The 13,364-nt window shown below is 47.4% G+C and overlaps 1 protein-coding gene across 2 annotated transcripts in view; it reads right to left on the bottom strand.

The window, feature by feature from the left end:
• Positions 1–13,364, bottom strand: part of EPAS1 (endothelial PAS domain protein 1) — an 83,997-nt gene that overhangs the window by 26,663 nt on the left and 43,970 nt on the right. For both annotated transcript variants that reach the window (XM_063078304.1, XM_063078305.1), the window contains exons 2-4: positions 11,724–11,914; positions 2,938–3,089; positions 2,430–2,514 (exon numbers count right to left, since the gene is read on the bottom strand). In XM_063078304.1, coding sequence (XP_062934374.1) covers positions 2,430–2,514; positions 2,938–3,089; positions 11,724–11,914 — 428 coding nt within the window. The remainder of the gene's footprint in view (positions 1–2,429; positions 2,515–2,937; positions 3,090–11,723; positions 11,915–13,364) is intronic.

Here is a 13,364-nt window from a genome sequence, read left to right as displayed (position 1 = left end):
ATGGTGAATCTACTTTTTTTTTTTTTTAAAGAGAAATTATTCCTTTATCATGATCATAAAACTGTCTATCCCATCTGACCCATAAATAATTGTTTTTTATAACTTTAATGTTCACAAGTGGGATTTGCATATAATGAGGCAGACCTGTATCTTGGGGCCTGGATCCATCACCAGGACCAGCACAAGTGTTGGGGCTGAGAGCGCGGGGGTGACTCATTTGTGGCTGTTTGCTTGGGTTATTATTGTGGCCTCCTAACTTGATAACTTCTGGATTCTTCCTATTCTGACATTTGATTATTCTCTCTAAATATCACTCCAAGCAGATCACCCCCACCCCTGCTCAAAAACTTTCAATAACTCCTACTATGTAAGTATAAAGTTTGAGGCCCTCCCCCCAGCCTTCAAAGGCTTCCACAATCTGTCTTGTGGCCTTATATTCCTCTATGAACTCACCTAACCCTTTACCTCTGGATCATGAGTCCACCCACAGGATGGCACCTTTAATGAGGATTTGCTGATTCATTGAGTTTGACTGATCCCAAGTCCTCAATATAAAGACCAAGAGATCTAAAGTTCTACTAGATAAAAGAGTTCACTTGGCTGTAACTCATAGCACTGGAGAGCTGGAAGGTCCTAGACTTTGCCTAGTCCAATACTATCAATCTGAAAGACTCTAAGGAACAGAGGAGTGAAGTACTTGGTTCAGGTCACACAGTCAAACTGAAGCTAGGGTCAGTGGTTGAATGGACACTAAGAACCCGAGGGATAAAGGGTTTCCCGAGTAGAGAAGAAATGAGAGATTTCTTGGTTTCCTCAGGCTTTAAGCACCTACTTTAGAAAGTGATCCCAAAAGTCTGGTAGCCCCATCCTCACAGACTCCAATGTTCTATATAGCACAGACTTTCTCAGCAGCACAGACAAGGCCTTAAACAGCACATGGGGTGCAGCTGGTGCACTCTAGGAGCCAGGTGGCCTTCAGGTGGGAGGGTGGAGAGGCTGGGTGAGAGGGCAGTGGCAGCGGTGGAAGGGGAGCTGGTTGTACCTCTACACTTTGCAGGCCCACCTGTGGATTGCAGGTCAGTGTGAACAAGGATGGAGGGGAGCCAAGGAACTGCCTTGCTTCTCCAGTGCATGTGGTAACAAGAGCCAAACCTTGCAGGCAGGACAAGCACAAGTCCCATGGTAGTGGCAGGCTGGCAGGTGAGAGATGTTAAAGAGGATGTCCAGACACAGGCAGAATTTGCCCAGACCAGTGACAGAATCTCAGGTTTAGAAGAGACTTTGACAGTCATTGAGCCCCACTGCTACCCAAACCTTCGGTCCTCTTGACATGTCCCCATTCATGCCTTTGCTTGAATATCCCCAGTTACAGGAGATGAAGCTCCAGTGTCACTGCAAAGTGCTTTCTGCCTGTGTGGATCCTCTCATCCACTGGCACCTGCTGGATATCCTCAGAGGAAGGGTCCAATGCACTAGACCCTTTTAAATTCTGTCAAAACCTACCTGTCCTATGTCACATCACCAGAGGACCAGATTTGTTCTATGGCTCCTGTGGTAACTACTCTCCAAAGGTGGCCCCAGAGAGCCCTGCCTCTGACACTCATGGCCTCATGTGCTTCCCTCCCACGCTGAATCAGGGCTGGCCTGTCACTTGCTCTACCCAACAAAATGGGGCAAAAGCGATGCTGTGTCAGTTTTGGGACTAAGCCTTGGGAAGGCCTGGCAGCTTCCACTTTTGCACTTTTGGAAACCATGAGCTGCTATGTAGGATGTCTGGCTACTGTAGAGACACCACATGGAAAGGAAGAGGCTCTGAGACTCCATGGACTGAGAGAGAGGTCCAGCCATTCCCGCTGAGCCCAAGGTTCCTGCCACCTGCCACAAGGACCCAGCCATCTTGATCATCTCTGCCTAGTCCAGCCCCCAGATGACTGCAGCCCAGTTGACATCACCTGGAGCAGAAGACCCACCCACAGGACCCACAGAATCCTGAGAGATATGAAAATGATTGTTGAAGCTCTACATTTCGCGTGGTTTGTTACACAGCAATAGACAGCTACAATTCCTTGAGCGCTCTGGCACAGATGAGTTTACTGGTTTGGGTGGCATCATTCGGCAGAGATGCTTGACTCTCAAGTGACGAAACCTCCTAGATAGTGTCCTAACCAAAGGGGGGCCCTAGTAGTGTGATCAGGCATTAGGCAGCCAGCAGGAAGTATTTCTGAGCACTGGATCCTTTCGGTGCCTTCAGTCTCATCTCACAGGCTGCAGCTTATACAGAGGGCCAGCCTGGCCAGATATTTTTATGGATGTCCGTTTTTCTTGGATCATAATGGTCATGAGCCATCTCTCCTGTACTTGTAGAGGAAGGCAGATCCCCTCCCAGTTGGGGCAAGAAGGATGTAAACACACAATTAACAACACTTTACCATTTTTGAGACTCAGGTTCTCACGGATCTCCTCGTGGTCACAGGGATGAGTGAAGTCGAAGATACTGTGTCCTGTTAGCTCCACCTGTTTAAAAAATGAGGGAAGTTTTCATGACTCCTAACATGGAGGTAAAAGGATCTAAGAGGAAGCTGAGCCACCCTCCAGATTTGGAGGCAGGGAGGAAATTGAATCGGGGCTTCTCAGTGTTAGGTCCACAGACAGACAGATGTAAGAAGACTACGGCTGATGACAGAGACTTAATTCATGAGGGCCAGCCTTGTTAATGTAGTCAGCAGAGAGCTGCCCATCAGCACAGCCACAAGCAATGCCAAACCCAATACCTGGGAGTGGGAGTGTGTTCCTGAGGCTTGTGGCCTGAGGTCACTGAGGGTTGGAGTGGGCATGTGTGGGGAGGGGTTAAGAGGGATTGTGCCTAGCACCTTTCCCTAATTTCGCCCCCAAATAAAAACATGCTCCCTTTTTGAAAGACAAAGAGGATGGTGTCACCTGAGTGAGTCCCATGAACTTGCTGATGTTTTCGGACAGAAAGATCATGTCACCATCTTGGGTCACCACAGCAATGAAACCCTCCAAGGCTTTCAGGTATAAGTTGTCCATCTGCTGGTCAGCCTCAGCCTCAGACTCATTTTCAGAGCAGACTGGAAAGAGAGGGGGTTGGATAGCTTGTATGAATGTGGTGTTAAAACATGCATGACTGGCATGGACAGATGTCTGCAGGGATGGCTCAAAAGCATCAGGTGGACTTTTCTGGAAAAGCACACTGCTGACCATCTAAGTGTCTGCCACATGCTCAAGCAGTGAGCACTAGATGTGCCCGACTACACAGAGGACACCTTAGCAGGGGCTTTGCAACAGTGTGGTTGTAATGACCACAGTACTTGTGGTACTAGTGGTAACGGCAGCAATAGTAGTCATAGATATAATGGTAGTCATAGTAGCAGTAGGTACAAAAATCTTAGCTGCTAATGTCTATCTGCTAATGTCTATCGAGCAATTACTACATGCCAGATACTGCACTAAGCATGCTACAGAGCCTTCACAATGACCTACAAGGTAGGTACTATTCTTAGTCTCATTTTACAGATGAGGCTTAGAGAAGTTAAGCTGTTTGCCTAAGGGTGGAAAGGCTGGAAACCTAGCAAGCCCTGGTAGCTGAGCCCAGAAGCCACACTCAACCATTTATACACTTTGGAGTCAAATAAACACAGATTCTATACCTAGATCAGCCTCCTATTAGGCTATGTCTTTCGATACGTAATAACTTTGAACATCAATTTCCTCATCAGCAAAATCGGGATAATCATTTTATTGCTTTGAATTGTAAGGATTAGATAAGTATATAAAATACCTAAAACAGTATCAACAATTGTGATTTCTTTCTCCCTTCTGCTCCAAGACACGATCACTATCCTCAAATTGCTCAAAGATGGGTAATATATAGCACACAGAGAGGCAAAGCCAGATAAAAATTCAAGGGCATCATAGCTGGGTGCCCAAGGAGGGGTGCAGAGAATAAGTGCTCCTGGAGCCCGAGGAGGAGGGTGTCACTTTGGGGTGATCAGAGACAATTATTTCAAAGAAAGGGATTTGAGGAGACTCATGAAAAACAGAGATTTCACTTGTAGAATGAAAGGAGAAAGGCCTTCTGGGCTAGACAGGGTTGGGAAGACATGGAAAAAGACCTGGGGAAGCTCCCTCCCAGGACTGAGGAGAGACCCATCTGGCTGAGGACGAGGGTCCACTTCCCAGTTTCAGACTGGGCTGGTGAGGTAGGTCCATGTCCTGCAGGGACCTTACATTCCAGGCAAAGGAGCAGAGGAGTTGCACCTCAAAGCATTGTTTTGGCGAGATTCATCTGGCATGGCACGCAGAATAGTCTGGGTAGAGTAAAGCCCAGAGGTGCATTAACAGCAAGCTAGAGAGGAGGTTTCTAGGGGCAGCCTGGGAGAACATCCACCCCATACCACCCACTTTAAGTACTCCTGCCAATCAAGTACACCTCCGCTACCTGCAAAACGCAGCCTCAGCTCTTGTCCCAGACAGAAAAACCTCTCAGGCCTCAGGCCCTTGGTTGTTACCCTCAGACCACAAACTTTATTTCAGCCTTCCTCCTCCTAGTTCACTATTTAACTCCAAATATACGTTTACTTATAACAATTTGTATTCATCCAGTACAAACATCAATTCAGGCATACCTCACTTGATTTACAGAAGAAGGTGATCAGAGAGTAATTTGTCACTTATACAAAAGTTAATATTCACTAACTAAAAGGAGTCTTTCAAATGGAGACTATTTTAGGGAATGTAAAATGTAATTAGGTTTATTGGCCACTTGGCCAGGGACACGTCAGTGCTGTGAGATGCAGTTCAAGGGTCTTTCTGCAAGGGCACTGGATTTATTTAATTCTTTTTTCTCTTTTTCCTTGAACCCCTACATTGAAGCTCTGGCTTATATGCTGATATTCCTCAAGAAGAACAAATCCAAATTAGGAGATGTTCCTACCAAGGGGCTTCAATGGCACCACTGGGGACCAGCCATCTTTCAGGACACAGGATCAGAAAACATGCCAGAGTCACAGATGCTGCTATTTCTATAGAAACAGAGCAGGGCCTGTCCAGGGATAGGCCAGCTTTCAGAGCCAAAGATCAAGCTGTACAGAATAGTATCCTGGTGGATTTCCCTTTGATTTGCTAAAACTGTGGAGCAAAAAGAGGAAAATTCTTTTGTCTTTACGCCCTGGTTCAGGTGGCCTATGGAAGGAACGGCCTTATGCCATATACAAACCCACAGCTGATCCCTGCTTAGGGTCTCTGTTGATGTATCTGTTCTTTGCCAGCTAACTAGTCAGATGAACTGATGATGATGAACCAGTGTTCCTAGTGTGGGTGGTGCTGCTGCTAATGTTAGCTCTCCCAGTAACCAGTCACACTTAAACAGGGGCTTTAGGAAACAGAATGACTTAACTCAGTGATTCCAAATTTGAGTGTGCATCAGAATGACGTGGAGAGCTGGCTAAAACAAAGAATTCTAGGCCCAGGACTGCTGTGTAATTTGCGGGGCCCAAAGTAAAAATGCATGATTGCTTGTTGAGAAACTAAACCAAGCCCTTCTAAGTGTGGAGCCCTCCAAGACGGCACAGGTTACACACCCATGAAGCCAGCCCTGGATGGGCCCCGCCCCCAGGGGTCCTGATTCAGAAGGTCTCAGGTGGGGATTGACAATCTGCTTTTGTAACAAGTTCCCAGGTGATGTGAACGCTGCTACTTGTAGGACCACGCTGAGAAGCATTGCCGCAACTCAAGGTCCTATGAGTGACCCTAATGCTGGGGAAATCAGCCTATTTTGGCACGTGGTGACTTACTTGGGGGATGGGTGAGAAGAGGTTTTCGGCACCATTTAAATCATATCAGATAGGTGACAACCCTCTCCAGACAGAGGCCAGTCCTGTGGTTTCTGGCCTGTGGAGAAGATATTTTCTCTTCAATTTCTTTGATCTCAGTGGTAACACTGACTTCAAAATCTGGAGTAATCCTAAGACAGACCTATTTGGGTTAACTAGGACCAGAGGAAATAGTTCTGCTTAAAATTTCCTGTTTTTAACATTCCCAACACAGCCAAACTGGTTTCCATTTGTGCCCAGTACACTTGCTTCCAGGAGGTGGCGAAATTGGCCATAGCAGCAGGTCAGTGGCCTCTGGGAGGGAGGGAGGGAGGGAGAGGGGCACTTTGGGGCCACGAAGGAAGACAGAATGTCTTGGAACTGAGGTCACAATGGCTGGAGGACTAAGAAGCCGGCAGGCTGGCCCCCAGGGACCCCGGGACAGCAAGGCTGGGGCGGGCCTCTTCCCTCTGAGGAACTATTTGCTTTTGCCCACCTGCTTATTCTTCTAGGAGCTTGTGAAGGAACCTGGCTGGTCACTCCCAGCTTGGAGCTGGGGCAGAAAACTGTGGAGCCAGGGGGCTACTGTCACAACTCTGCTGACTTCTCAGCCTTTTTTCCTGTGAACATCGTGTCTTCTCTGAAGCATCATTAACATCCAACTCCATGCTTAGGTTGTGGGAAAATGCACTTGCTCACTACACAGTTATTAAGCTTCTACTATGTGTCTCCCTGTGCTAGGCACAAAGTCACCTTTCCACAAGTGCCACTTATTATGTGCTCAGCCTTGTCCTAGGGAGCATCAGTGCTACCTAGAGGTGCAAGAGCAATCCCTTCCTTCCCTGAGGAATCTACAGACTGGCAGGGAAGACAGACGAGCCACGGTGAGGCGCACAAGGGAGAACAGGCCCTTGGTGCAGAGTCCAGCGAGGACCCTACAGTAGGCGCTCAACAAGCCACCAGCTGGGTCTTTAAGTCATCTTAGGCCCTAGGTGTGCTTACTTGTCTCCCAGGCCCTTTCAGGGTTCCACCCCTAACAAGAGGTACACATAAACCAGAGGCACTGCTGAGACAGAGCATGCTCGACCTGGGGAGCACAACAAGATTCTTTAATGCTAAAAATAGCCCCAGTAAACAGGCTTTGATGACTCCCCACAGCCAGGATATGCGCGGGCTGAGGTTTCGGAGCACTTTTTCCGGAGCACCGCTCATTTCCTTCAGGCAGCACCGCCCGTGTGAGGTGGGACCCCCTGGGCAGCAGGAGCTGGGTATCTGAGAGGAGCAGGCGGGGTGGCAGAGTAGACACTTCCAGAGGGTCTCTAAGACCAGGCTGTCCTGATGGTACTGCTGGTCAGGATGCTGGCTACAATTTTATTCTGCCAGGGTCATTCTTGCTCTTTGTTTCCTACTCTGAGAAGCTCCATGACTGCTCTGACTGCGCTTAAAGCCATTCTGATGTGGTCTTCCTGGTCAGATGTGCTTGGCGGTCACCATTTAGTTATCACTGCAGCGGCCTTCCCTCTAAGGGCTTTGCCTAAACTGATTCCTCCCCTCTACCTCTCCCAGGGCCAGCTCCACCACACCCCTGTCCTGGCTGTGCTGATTGCAAAAGTAGTGCCAGTCAAGCCACCAGGAAATTATTCCTGGATCACTTAGTGGATTGTTAGGCATACCTGTAAACCCTACCACTACTAACAGGCTTGGACTACTGTCACACCTTTAGCAGAAAACACTGTGTCCTACTGATTTTGCTGGGTCCCAGGGAGCCCTGAAAGTCCCCTATCAAAACTTTTGTTCCTTACGTATCTTATTATCCTAGCTCACCTCTCTGTATTACCCTTCAGAAGATGTAGCACAGGGCTGGGCTCAGCAAATACCTCCTGATTGAGCAGACTTTTTTGGTTTCAGTTAAGGAAATGATCTGAACAAGGTCAGAATCCCTAGAAGAGATTGTACATTAACTACGCTCATCCATTAACATCCTCACATGAATCAGCTTATTGGCTTCCTTCCAAGAAGGACAGAAAAAGGCCTTAATTTGGAGTATGGGTGGGGCAAGGGGGTGGGGCAGTGAAAAAGTTGGGGTGAAAGCATGGGAAAAGAAGTCTGAAGTGGGGCATAAGAGGGCACCAGAAACCATAACTGCCTGCACAGTTCTTTGCTCTTTATCCCATTTTTCCTGCATGGAAAGGTCATGGTAAGAACCTTAAAATCAGTTGTCCCACATTTTAATGTCTTTCCCTTAGTAGTCTAGAGATCAGGAAATCAAAATCTCTTGTTAAGACTCTTCATTAAGCAAATTCCACTGACTCAATAATAAGCCTGACATTTCTCTTTAGGAACTCTGCTTCCCACTGATCTCCAGCTCTATCTAAAATGAATTTGATTTCACTATGTCTGAGTATGGGGAAGCCCCAAATCAGTTTTACATTGAAAAGCAAATTTTGTATATTTACTGCTGTTTAATGTCCTCAGAATGCAGAAGTGACCCCTATTTGGCCACCATTTGTGAGGCTCATCTTGAAAGAGGATTTAAGACAATCAAGTGGTATTTCCACTGATGTTCCTGTAAGAGCGTGTTCTGTCCCCAGCCCAGTGTGGAAGCCAATATCATACAGCTATTGTTTCAGTTTGCTTCCTGTGATACGAATCTCAGTCGGCAGCCCAGACCCACAGCCTGAATGCTCAACGTTGAGGTTTCCTCTCCAACATTCCCACACAGAACGGCCTACTGTGAAAATCAAAGGGAATGTGTTACTAAGTAAAGAAGAAACCTTTCTAAAGAGAAACCTGGTATTTTTTAGCCTTTTGAACTCTGAGGTATGTAACCAGCTATTTCCTATTATAAAGTGAGCCAAAATTGGTACTCACCTTTGTTAGAAATGCTTAAATAATGAATTTGTGATTTGTTTTGACTTGGAAAAGCTTGGCAAGTCTGCATTTTGATAGAAACTGCTGACAGGTGGGTAGGAGGATAGTAAGGATTTCCACTGGGTTTTCTTTGACATCATTTCTCCAGAAGCCTATACTTATTGTAAATCAATCTACTTGTTTGTAATAATTTTTATTTCTAAGCTATAATTTATCAAGAGCATAATATGTGGCTAGAGGACAGGCTTTTTATATCCATTATATCAATCTTCAAACAACATTGCAGGGTAAGTACCACTGTCCCTTTTGTGCAGATGGGGAAACAAAGGTTCACAGAGAGAAGGAAATTTGTAGAAGGGTGCAGAGAAAAAGGGAGCTAAACTGAGATTCCAGGGCAGGTCTTTCTGCCCACAAACCCTGTGCTCCTCTTCACTGCTACATGTATTGAAAAACAAAATATGATTAAAAAAGAAAAAGATCCTGTGTCGCATACAATTTCCAAAAGCGATTTCGACAATCGGTCTATGGAACGTGTGGCAGGAGCCTGGGAGAGGAGGCAGAGAAAGGGAGATGATGAGAAGCCTCTGCCTCCTCCCCATGGCTGTGCTCCTTTTATGAGAAACTTCTCCTCCAAGGACACCAGGACCAGATGGCCACAAGTAGAAACTCTTTATCTTTTTCCATCATTTTTTTCCTTGGGACAGAGAGGACCTGGGCTGACATGCTGAGGGCTCTGATCAGTCTGGCGCCAAGCCCAGCCAGAGGGCAGGCAGTTTCTGTCCACATCTTTCAACAGCTCCTGAGCTGGGATGTGTGCTGTCCTGCCGTGGCCATTCTGGTCCTGTCTCTGTGGGTGTGTCTGGCACACAGGGGTTCAGACCAGCCCAAATGCAGGCAGACGTGCTCAGAGGGCCCAGCCTCCAGCTTGTGGCCCTCTCCAAGCCATTCTCTGAACCATTGAGAAGGACGGCCAGGCTGTGTGTGGATGAGGATGGAAGACAAGGCCGTGCACTAAGGGAAGGACAGTAACAGCTTTCTGAGTGTGAGGACCTCCTTCCCACCCCATCACTCAGGGCTGGCCCCAGTGGCCTCCGTTAGACTTTGGTTCCCCTGCCTTCTCCCTTCCCCCCAACAGTCCTTGTCAACATCTTCACCTGACCAGGTTTGCAGAATGCTCCTGCCACCCCAGGTCTGTCTTTCCCATGAACCGAAATTCAGAAGGACTTGAATTCCAGGTGCAGATTCACCATGTGCTAAATGTGTGACTTCGAGCAACTGTGACTTTTCTGTGCCTCACTTATCTGAGAAACAAGGAGAAACACTCCACAAATTCAAATTCAGAGAGGCATCCTAGGATTAATGTATTAACCCTTTGGGGCTCTCTGATGGTGGAGGAAGAGGGTGGTGGTGAAGGAACCAGTGTTTAACCCAAAGAAATTAATGTCTAGGAGTAGAATGTTAAGTAGTACAGCTGGGAAGCAGAGGAGATGGCTCTAGGTGTGGGGAAGGGGTCTCCATCTATTCACTGAGGCCTCCCCTGTCTACTCTGTGTATATGTAAAGATGATTCCAATATTACCAGACATTACCCTCAGCTGTCCAGGAAGACAAGCCTCTTTCAGAGAAGGAGTCCTCAAGTGCCCTGTGATGGAGTCACAGGCCCTTCTTTTAGCCAGCAATCCCAGCCTTGCAAGGCTTCTGCCCCTCATTCCCTCCTTCTGTAGCATCTAGGACTATGAATCTGACATTGCCTTGCATTGTTTCTTTGAAAGTATTTATAGAGCACATTTTGCCGCTGGTTCTCCCCCTCCTGTCTCTCTCTTATGAGACTCTGCACAATTATCCTCCTTAGGCTTGCAGTGCAGGCTTAGCCCTCCAACCCCTGCACCCTCTGAGCTGTCGTCCTATTTTCTGAAAGTCTTTCCCCCATATCCTTCCTGTGCTGCAGGGCCCAGAATAGCGCATGCCGGTCTGCCCTCCCAGCCTCACACTGGATTCCCTCTGCTCAGGGTTCCTTTCCCAGAATAGCCACTTCATAACAGGATGGCAGAATCCACCTGCCTCTGGGGCACCATGCTCTCTCAGGAAAACTGAAAACCAGCCACAGAAGCAGCTTCCTCCCTGACTGCCTCCCTCATGCTCACCCCTCAGACGCCGCCTACCCGTAGCACCCGACCTGGGTGGGGAGGAGCACTACATGCTGCCCCAGTTCCTTACAAAACTGATGCACTAGACGAGACTGTCACGTAGGATCTGAAACTGGAAAACTCCTCAGGATACCTCTTTCTGGTCAGGACTAACAGGAAATGGTTTTTTGAAAAATGTAACTCTCTGAGGAAAAAAACATTTTGAGAACTTGCGAGTAGCAGCAACACGAGGAAGGGTGAGAACTGGTTCCCTGGGGAGGGGCGATGCTTTAGGTTGTCATCCATTAAGGACCCCCAGTGGAAATGAGTGCAGCTGGGCCAGGTGCTTCACAGACATCATCTCAGTCAATTCTCACAGACACCCTGTGCAATACGTATTTCCAATCCATTTTACAGATGAGGAAACCAATGTTCAGAGAGACCAAGTGATTTACCTGGCCTAACTGGCTAGTACGAGGGAAGAGATCTCATGGAGACACCTTCCCTGCCATTCTGGAGAAGGTAGTTGGAAGGTAAGGATTAAAATGCTCCCTGTGGACTCAATCTCGTGTGGAGTGAGGGTTTTATGGCAGGTGCTAGCAAAATTGGGAAGTCAGCAAAAGCCACTCCTGGCTCTTCCTCCAAGCCCCTTTGTTCTCCTCAGCCTCCAAGTGCCCACGCTCTTCCCTGGTCCTGTCCTGGCACTCATTCCATGGCTGGATCCATCACCGTTGCTGGAAAGGAGATGCTTCACATGGAGGAATAAAGCACTAGTGATGGCCCTTCCCTGGTGAAAGGTTTGCAGAGTGGGCGTCCCCGGAAAGGCAGGCCTTCCAATTCTGGCACAGTGGAGGCCTCCTGTGTGTAGGGACATGCTGGGAAGGCTGCCACCTCACCTGAAGACAGGAGCTTGTGCGTCCGCAGGAAGCTGATGGCCAGCCGCATGATGGAGGCCTTGTCCAGGTGGGAGCTGACGCTGTGAGGCAGGGGCAACTCGTGCGCCAGCTCGTAGAAGACCTCCGTCTCCTTGCTCCGCCGGCACCTCGCGGCGTCTCGGGACTTCTCCTTCCTCCTCTCCGAGCTGCTCCTAAATTGAGAGAGAGGGGTTAGTCCCTAAAATGTCACTGTTATCCTATATCACAGCTTGGTCAAGACATCCCCGTTTACCCCCAACCCATGGTGCCGCCAAACTCTGCCACTGAACTGATCCAGGCTCACAGCAGCCACCTGAGCCACACGTGCCCAGCGGTGCACTGTGAGCTTTGCTTCTGTGCGCACTGGTGTCTTCTCTACCACCACCTCCTCTTGCACTCCCATGGTGTCCAGAACAGGGCTTGACGTGGGCGGGGCTTCAGCAAAGTCTTGCTGATTAAATTAATTAACTGGCAATGCCTTGGACCTAGTGCTGGGTTATCTGGGGACATGGGTGAATGTCCAGGGATGGAAAGGGAAGGATGAGGAGGCTATGGCCAGGTCCCAGATGGCTCTGTCAAAGGCTCTAGAGAACAGGATGGAAAAACTGCTTCACAGTTCTCCTTTTCTAGGTAAGACACACTCAGAAAACGTAACTGGACCTTAGACTCCATTTTACATCAGAGAGTGATTTTCACAGTAAAAATCAAAAATGCCCTTACAGCCCAAGAACAGTTCGTCAAACATTCATCAGTCTGTAGTCTCAACATGGACACCTGTCGAGGGTTTAAAAGGAGTGGGCACGGGCACACTCTGTCTCCAAACTGTGCCAGCACAGGTGACCAGCGTGTCTCATACTCACTTTCCTCTTTGTTGCAGGATGGAAGGAAAGATGACACACACTGTTTAGCCTCAGTTTCCTCATCTGTACAATGGTAATAATAGTACTAACTCCACAGAGTTATTGTGAGGATAAAATGTGGTAATTTACGTAAAATCTTTAGCACCAGGTCTGTCCCAACTGTAAGCAATCAATGATAGTTAATATTAATTAAAAAAAAATCTTTCCATGGGAAGATGATCATGACAGTAAAAAGTTACAAAACATTACAGGCTAATCTTATTTTCATAGAATTTATGTATTGTACATAATACTCCCTATACATTATATAGGAAAAGTCTATAAATATAATAAAATAATAACTATAATTATAGCTACTACAGATATAGCGCTTACTATGTTCTAGGTACGGTGTTAGCATTATTACCTTAGCTTCTTTAATATGTACAACTACCCTTGGAAGTAGGTAGTATTAATATCCCTAATTTACAGTCGAGGAGATGGGCCCATAGAGGCTAAGTAATTTACCTGCAGCCTCTAGCAGTTAGCGAAAGTTGGGCTTTGGACTGGGCAGGTGGGTCCCAGAATCTAGACACTTAACCATCAGTGATTGTCCTGTCTGTCTCTACTCAAAAATGTGAGCAGCTATAGGGCACTGAGGTTAGGAGAGATTTTTTTCTTAGCGCTTGTCTGTGTTTTCTTACATTTCTATAAATAACCTATATTGCTTGTTTAATAAAAACAAGTTTGTTTTTATTTTTTAAAAAGTGTCCAGTGCAGTTCG

Source organism: Cynocephalus volans, chromosome 14 (genome assembly GCF_027409185.1).
Source record: "Cynocephalus volans isolate mCynVol1 chromosome 14, mCynVol1.pri, whole genome shotgun sequence".
In the NCBI taxonomy this organism is placed as follows: domain Eukaryota; kingdom Metazoa; phylum Chordata; class Mammalia; order Dermoptera; family Cynocephalidae; genus Cynocephalus; species Cynocephalus volans.
Note: the sequence above shows the minus strand (reverse complement) of the source record. Positions and strands in the feature narration are given on the sequence as shown.